This window comes from Staurois parvus, unplaced genomic scaffold (genome assembly GCF_062004578.1).
Source record: "Staurois parvus isolate SC_StPar_1 unplaced genomic scaffold, SC_StPar_1.0 ptg000625l, whole genome shotgun sequence".
NCBI lineage: Eukaryota > Metazoa > Chordata > Amphibia > Anura > Ranidae > Staurois > Staurois parvus.
In genome coordinates this window covers 113942-122900 of record NW_028318421.1, presented here as the reverse complement: position 1 = coordinate 122900, position 8959 = coordinate 113942, and the positions used below count along the sequence as shown (strand labels likewise).

The 8959-nt window shown below is 39.4% G+C and overlaps 1 protein-coding gene across 1 annotated transcript in view; it reads right to left on the bottom strand.

Moving 5' to 3' along the window:
* Window positions 1-682: 682 nt before the first annotated feature.
* CCDC138 (coiled-coil domain containing 138) overlaps window positions 683-8959 on the bottom strand; it is a 79827-nt gene continuing 71550 nt past the window's right edge. Inside the window, exon 15 of the mRNA XM_089693327.1 lies at window positions 683-3648. Coding sequence (XP_089549453.1) covers window positions 3474-3648 — 175 coding nt within the window. The 3' untranslated portion in view covers window positions 683-3473. The remainder of the gene's footprint in view (window positions 3649-8959) is intronic.

Sequence of the window (8959 nt, the reverse complement as noted above, 5' to 3'; positions counted from 1 at the left end):
AGTTGTGCCATACTCTTTCCATTTTCGGATGATGGATTGAACAGTGATCCGTGAGATGTTCAAAGCTTGAGATATTTCTTTTATAGCCTAACCCTGCTTTAAGCTTCTCCACAAGTTTATCCCTGACTTGTCTGGTGTGTTCCTTGGCCTTTGTGATGCTGTTTGTTCACTAATGTTCTCTAACAAACCTCTGAGGGCTTCACTGAACAGTTGTATTTATACTGAGATTAAACTACACACAGGTAGACTCTATTTACTAATTAGGTGACTTTTGAAGGCAATTGATTCCACTAGATTTTAGTTAGGGGTATCAGAGTAAAGGGGGCTGAATACAAATGCACGCCACACTTTTCAGATATTTGTAAAAAAAAATTTGAAAACCATTTAGCATTTTCCTTCCACTTCACAATTATTTGCCACTTTGTGTTAGACTAGCACATAAAATCCCAATAAAATAAATTTACGTTTTTGTTTGTAACATGACAAAATGTGGAAAATTTCAAGGGGTATGAATACTTTTTCAAGGCACTGTAAACTATTATAACTGGAAAAACCGAACACGATGACCATCACCACCTTGTTAAAGAATGTATTTGCGGTCTAAGGTAAAAGTGTACTTTAAACTGTAAATTTGATCATCATGGTGGATGTCTTTTCGCATACTAGTCATAACAAAAGTAGAGAAAGTTTGAACTTTTTTTTATTATAGACATATATAATTTGTAACATATATGCTGCTGTCTTATTTTTTTACAGTTGGTCTTTTAAAGCACTACTTAAAATGTTGTACAATAACATAACATTAACTTACAGAAATTCTAGTTTGTAAATGGAGCAATGGAATGTATAATAGAACCACTGGAACAAAGTAAAACATTTTAGACTGCTAAAAATAAATAAATAAATAATGTACACACAATATGTTAATAACAGCACATTAATTACAGAAGTAAGGATGTTTTGATATTTTTCAGTTCTTTCACGGAGCATCACCAATTAAGTACATCACAGGAATGGTTGTGTCATCCTCCAAGACTTCCCCAATGTTCAAAAGTCAAAACTTATAAATACGGCACAGGTTAATGGTGTGAAAGTGACAGAGAAGGAATTCATGAACAGCCTCCAAAAGTGATATCATGTTCACATGCCGAATTTAAACACAGAATTTGCTAAATCAGTATTAAATAGGATATTATAAATATATCTTCAGCAATGTCTACATCTCCTGAGACGAGCGAGAATGAATGTACAACCAATACAGTTATCACTGCCATTGTACCGATAGTCACCTTCTCCTGTTGAAGCAAATATCACACAACTGTCACAAAGAACAAAAAACAAAACATGGTTCCAACAGCAAAGCTAAACTACAGTACTCTTTGAGGGAAAATGCACACATTAAACCAAAATTGACCTAGGATGAGCTTGATAATTTGTTGACTTTAAACTTTAGGGCACAACAGAGCTCATATGCTTTGTAAAAAAATTAGTTTGGTAGTTAGTCTGTGGTTCAATATACAAACCAGCTAAATGGCATCTGTTCACCAACAGATGAAGTGCACAAGCTTTCTCAGCAGAGCTTCCTCTGTGAAGACCCACCATAAAATATACATAAACAGTCTGATAATGCAGTGCACATCTTCATAGAGAGCTTCCAGGAAGTTTCATTAAAGCTGAGCATACTCTAGGTATGGTGTGCATTGTACACTTACATTGTGTAGTAGAATACAAAATAAGTGTACATATTTCATACCTGGCAGATGCCTGTGGAAGCAGAATATCACTCTAGTAGCCACAGCTATGACAGTTATTTTTGTTGTCTTCCAGTGCTGTGCTGCACAGGGAACAGCATGGACAACATTCAGGGAATGCCTTGCATTTTTTTCCAAATGAACACAAAACATTCTCTGATTGCATGAACTAGAGATCGTGAAGTCACTGCCCCATGTCTCCACCTCCTATAATCATTATAACAGCCCAATATTAGGAGAGATGGTGTCAGATTTCTGGAAATGAGCTACATATTTTATGTCTCTAAATGAATTTGACCAATTGGTGTACTATAGGAACACATGCACTTTATGACTCAAACCATTTAAGAGACTTGTTTACTCTAAAAATGTTTTCAACAATATAAACTCTTTAGATCTATCCTTTTTATTACACATTAAAAACCCTACCCACAACAAATCTCTGAAATACTGGGGGGTTGTTTCCAGGACATGTGTAGGACAGCTGGCACATTTTATATAGTAATCTGACGCTTACGTTGCTGAGTAGTGATGAGCTAGGATAAGGAAAATGCCATTGACCAAATATGGCCATATTAAGTCAATGGTGTCACCAGCATCCCTGCCCACCTCTTTGTTACATGTGGCTGCAGGGGGTGGGGGAATTCCTTGGGCACAGCTGGTTAGGCCGGCGGTGTCATGCAATTCTCAGAGGTGCTGAGGGAATGTAAGCAATAAATAGTAAAAATGTGAAGGTATCATTATCAGCTGATTCAACAATGCTTCCACATCCATGGGATACGGAGGAGCAGGGAGACACAATAGGGGCAACAAGACTAAGGCAGCCCATAGATGATATGTTGTTTTTTTTTTCCCCACCAGTGGGTTAATGTCCCTGCCATCAGAATACACTGATCAGCGTTACAGGCCTGAAGCTCTGATTGAGCGGGTCAAGTCTGACATGGTGGTTGTACAGAATTTGATTGGTAGATCGACTTCTGTAAAGCCTCCTTGCCCATACATTGAAATTCGTCTGTTCTCTGCTGAACTGGCCGAATTTTGATCCATCTATGGTCAACTTGACCTGACCTGACTTTTCTCTACTCTAGTTATACAGTACATCAAAAGACTTTTTCATTGTTTGGGGTTTCATGCATTTTGACTTAATATTATTGGTAGGTGCACATTTAAACTATAAGTGTCTCAATATTAGTATATTTTTTTTATGAATAGCACAACAACTGGATATCAGTTATGCAGTACAGCTACCTACTCTCATCAGATGAATGGACAGTGAAGGAGCAGCAGTGATGAGATCACAATCTGTACTCTCCATCTGTCCAAACAAACATTATACCAGCCACTGAAATAACTGTCTTGGCACTATGTCTACTACACTATAAAATACTATAAAGTAAAAGAAAAGTTGACTGAATTCCCATGGGAAACAGAACCAATTCCTTCTATGCAACATCTTACAAATACCCAAAACAGAGCTAGGTTACAAACACAGGATAATTTAGCTTTTAGTCATAGCAACCGATCTGGTGTATCTAACATGCACTGAATGAATCATACATGGAATCAAATTCTTTGTTATACACCCTCACCTTTGTTCCAACTCTTTAGTGTTTTGTTCTTTTATAAAAAGCCACAATGACAAGCATACAGTAATTCACATCACTGAAATTGCACTTCCATGCTACAATGTAAACACAAATAAAAAGAAAGGGTATTGCTGCATTAGTCATGGTTAGTGCTGACACTAGGTGAAAGCATTTTGGCCCTAGCAAAACCCAAGTGGAAAAGAATAGAGTTCAGATTAATAACAAGAAAGGCATGGTCTGGGTTGGCTGTCCTCTGCATTTCTTGGATCACTTGAGGAATGTTAAACATATCAAAAAGCTTTTTATTACTCCTAAAAAAGAAAGAAAGAAATGTCAGCAGTATAGTGATTGTGAGCTAAAGTAAAAACGATCTACTTTCTGTAACAAACAGGGGTAGTTTCTTTTCTTAAACAGAATCTCCCCCTCCCCCATCCCATCTTACCTGTTATGCCGAGTTGAAAAAGTATTCATTCCCATTGGAATTTTCCACATTTTTTCATGTTACAACCAAAAATGTAAATGTATTTTATTGGGATTTTATGTAATAGACCGACACAAAGTGACACATAATTGTGAAGTGAAAGGAAAATGCTAAATGGTTTTCAAATTTTTTTTACAAATATCTGAAAAGTGTAGCATGCATTTGTGTTCAGCCCCCCTTTACTCTGATAACCCTAACTAAATTCTAGTGGAACCAGTTGCCTTCAGAAGTCACCTACCGGTAATTAGTCCACCTGTGTGTAATTTAATCTCAGTATAAATAGAATTGTTCGGTGAAGCCCTCAGAGGTTTGTAAGAGAACATTAGTGTACAAACAGCATCATGAAAGCTAAGGAACACACCAGACAGGTCAAGGATAACGTTCTGAAGTTTAAAGCAGGATTAGGTTATAAAAAAATTACAAACTTTTTAGTGTGGCGCTACCAAATAGTGCTATAAAACACCTTCCTCCCTTATATGTGCGACACTTACATACTATATGTGCTTCGTCCTCAAATAAATCCAATAATGTGATATTAAAAATCAAAAAAGTGCTCTGATATTGGAAGCTGTGTACTACAAGACACCTCCCCCCCACTGGAACACTGAATGTGTTCCTGTGCAGAGTCTATACAATAACAAACATTTGTGACATCCTCCCACAAAGTGCTTTAATGCAGTCCATGTAAAGTGCTCTTGATTTCAATGCAGTGCTACATTCTTTCGTGTGACACTTGTGCTCCACATCCCCATTGACTCTGCACTCACCAAAAATTTAGACTCCCTTTTTACAGGCGAGTCATATGCACTTGGTATAGCTTAAACCTTCAATTTCTCCACACCTCCTCTTATTGAACCTCGTGTCTCTGAATCTCCTTCTCCTCCACTTCACCAATGACTGACTGAGAGAACCAAAAAGCAGAACTCCAACAGTGTAATATTGTGTATTAAAATCTTCACGTATATACAAACTGCACTTGCATAAAAGATGTACAAAGGCACGTTCCTAATAACGTTACGTTGACTAAACTAGTTGGGCGGAGCCTTTTGCGTCACTTCCGGTTACCTACTTCCCGTCCGTGGAACGTAGCAGCGTCCCGGAACCATGAGAAAAGCATTTTTTGTACTTCTTTTATGCAAGTGCAGTTTGTATATACGTGAAGTTTTTAATAAACAGTATTACACTATTGGAGTTCTGCTTTTTGGTTCTCTCGGTCAATCAATTGTGAAGTGGAGGAGAAGGAGATTCGGAGACACGAGGTTCAATAAGAGGAGGTGCGGAGAAATTGAAGGTGGAAGCTATACAAAGTGTAAAATGTCTTGCCTGTAAAAAGGGAGTCTAAATTTTTGGTGAGTGCGAACCCAACGGGGATGGGGAGCACAAGTGTCAAACGAAGAAGCGTAGCACTGCATTGAAATCAAGAGCACTTTAAGTGGTCTGCACTAAGCACTTTGTGGAAGAATGTCACAAATGTTTGTTATTGTATAGACACTGCACAAGATCGCATTCAGTGTTCCAGTGGTGGGAGGTGTCTTGTAGCACGCAGTACACAGCTTGCAATATCAGAGCACTTTTTTGAATTTTTTGCATATTGTATTTTGAGGATGTCACAAATAACTGTTACATAAATACACACAGGAGCATGTTTCTAAATTTGTTGTATTTTTAATAGCACATTATTGGATTTATTTGAGGAGGAAGCACACATAGTATTATAACTGTTGCACATATCTGGGAGGAAGGTGTTTTATAGCACCTCTTGGTAGTGCCACACTGAACTTTGTCATTTTGTCATGTTTATCCATCTGAGGATATAAGAGGAGACGTAGGCAGCTACATTGCTGTAATTATCAGTCCATAGGCGCGGATAACAAACCAGGTATAAAAAAATATCCCAAGCTTTGAACATCTCACAGAGCACTGTTCAATCCATCATCCAAAAAAGGAAAGAGTATAGGACAACTGCAAACCTACCAAGACATGGCCTTCCACCTTAACTGACAGGCCGAACAAGGAGAGCATTTATCAGAGAAGTAGCCAAGAGGCCCATGGTAACTCTGGAGGAGCTGCAGATATCCACAGCTCAGGTGGGAGAATCTGTCCAAAGACAACTATTAGTCGTGGACTCCACAAATCTGTTCTTTATGGAAGAGTGGCAAGAAGAAAGCCATTGTTGAAAGAAAGCCATAAGAAGTCCCGTTTGCAGTTTGCGAGAAGCCATGTGTGGGACATATCAAACATGTGGAAGAAGGTGCTCTGGTCAGATGAGACCAAAATTGAACTTTTTGGTCTAAAAGCAAAACGCTATGTGTGGCGGAAAACTAACACTGCACAACACCCTGAACATACCATCCCCACTGTGAAACGTGGTGGCAGCATCATGTTGTGGGGATGCTTTTCTTCAGCAGGGACAGGGAAGCTGGTCAGAGTTAAAGGGGAAATGGATGGAGCCAAATACAGGGCAATCTTAGAAGAAAACCTGCAAGAGAATCTGCAAAAGAGTCTGCAAAAGAGTTGAGACTGGGGCGGAGGTTCACCTTCCAGCAAGACAATGACCCTAAACATACAGCCAGAGCTACAATGGAATGGTTTAGATCAAAGCATATTCATGTGCTAGAATGGCCCAGTCAAAGTCCAGACCTAAGTCCAATTGAGAATCTGTGGCAAGACTTGAAAATTGCTGTTCACAGACACTCTCCATCCAATCTGACAGAGCTTGAGCTATTTTGCAAAGAAGAACAGACAACAATATCACTCTCTAGATGTGCAAAGCTGGTAGAGACATTCCCCAAAAAGACTTGCAGCTGTAATTGCAGTGAAAGGTGGTTCTACAAAGTATTGACTCAGGGGGGCTGAATACAAATGTACGCCACACTTTTCACATATTTGTATAAAATGTTGAAAACCATTTATCATTTGACTTCCAATTCACAGCTATGTGTCACTTTGTGTTGGTCTATCACATAAAATCCCCAAAAATCCTAATAAAATTCATGTATGTTCTTGGCTGTAACATGACAAAATGTGGAAGATTTCAAAGGGTATGGATACTTTTTCAAGGCACTGTACAAACTCACCAGCCTAGTGGATCCACTGTTCTGCGGTCTTTGTCCCACACCTTGGTTCTCTTCAGCAGGTTGTCTTTTCCAGGTTTAGACAGCTCAGACCCTGATAATGTGGAAGCTCCACCCTTAGCTACTCTGTGAAAGGGTTGCTGCAGCATCCTGGGATGTGTGTCGGGGTCTCCCAGGAGGCTGCTGGGGAAGGCCAGGAAGGCCCTGGAAAAAATCCTATTATTACTGCAGGGGGTAGGTGGCTACACATCAATGCTCTGGACAGCGTCCCCGATAATGAAAAAGGTGGGCCATACCAGAGCAATGTACTGTATACTAGAAAGGCTGCTAGTGGTCTCTACCAGGGATGCATGTGATAAGATGACAGCTGTCACCCCATAAAAGGAAGTACCTGGATAAGGACATGTATGGCACATCAACAGAAAATTATTTTAATAAGCTTCAGATTTACAACTATTTTTGAAATCATATTAATATGTTAAAGCATATATGACATTTTGATGATTGGGTTTAGGCATACTTTACTTTATGGCTGTCATGAGATGGCACCTATTGCTTTCTCCCCTCTTACAACCAACAATGTCTTAATTTCACTCCATGTTCCTGAACATATTATAGGTTACACCCGAGTTTAGGGTGTAATATCTAACATGTTCAGCATGCAGCCCCTCTTTGTCTGATGGGGAATCTTCACCCTGCACCTGTTGTCACAATTGGAAAACAGAGCAGTTTCCTGTGAATGAATAGACTAAGTACTGTCAGCCATTGTGGCTGATGGCTTGTAGTTCTCAATGAAGTACGAGGACGCTGGTGATCGCTGCTGTAGTTCATTGGCCTTCCTGCAAGTAACTGCATGCCAGTATGGGCAGACCTGAGAGTCTGCAGGAGCCTGGTATTGCCCCTGTTATCTGCTGATTGTGGGTGCAATGCTCTGCAGGAGCCTGGTATTGCCCGTTATCTGCTGATTGCGGGTGCAATGCTCTGCAGGCTCCTTAGGGGAAAAAAAAAATGTTAATATTTTTTACCTTTATTTTTTTTTTTCAAAAAGTGAACTTATCCTTTAACCTGAATTTTGCTATTCAAGTAAGTTAAAATTGAAAATGTTAATGAAGGTTAATAAAACAAGCACTAAAAGAATCTATTCTAGTGTTATTAATCCCCCAAGGTAAAGTGTAGTGACCCATGACAGCTCTATGTGGTGTTAACCTTAACTGCTAAAAGGAAAAATGTAATTTATTATGAGCTACTGAACGCTGATCTATCTTATTAATTAGGCTGAACCTTATTGTGTTTATGATCAAAACATACTGCACCAAACCTGAAAATCATGAAATAACAAAATGTACATTTTACCAACAACTAAATGTATTCCAATACATGCCAATCATAGCTAACAACCTTCAAATAAAAGGAAAATGATCTAGAAAGACAGGAGGGGAGGGTTGTTTAGATCAGGGCTTGAACAAGCCGCTTGCCCTGTCGCCAAATACGAGGAGAAATTCTTGTGTGGAGAGCATAGATGATAGATGGAGCGGCTGCACCTGCACTTCAAGCCTCATTGTGAAGCAGAGTTCCGGTTTCAAACTTCAGGCTTCTTCAGCACTGCCATTACACTGGCAGCGCCGCTGAGGGGACAGGTGCAGGAGAGGTCCGTTCTCCTCCGCTAAATGGAGACACCCTCTCCACCGCCACGGGGGACTCGAGGAGAGGTCTGCTCTCCCCCGCCGCAGGGGACAAAAGGAGAGGCCCGCTCTCCACCACCTTGGGGGATCACTGTACAGAAACCACTGCCCTCACACAGAGCTCGGTGGCCTTAGTATACTGCAGTATACCACTGAGCATAGGGCTACAAAATAAACTGTAAGACACTTGTTATTTACTGTTCCAAAACACATTGATTTTCTTTGTATAATTTTCTGCTAAAATACGACTGGACTTTAATATATGAATAATAAAAATATAAAAGTATTATACAAAAATCAGTTTAAGGAAAAACTGCAATAATAACTGAAAATATGTGATCACTAACAAAAATCATATCGTCATATTAAAAAGTCTCTTATTAAA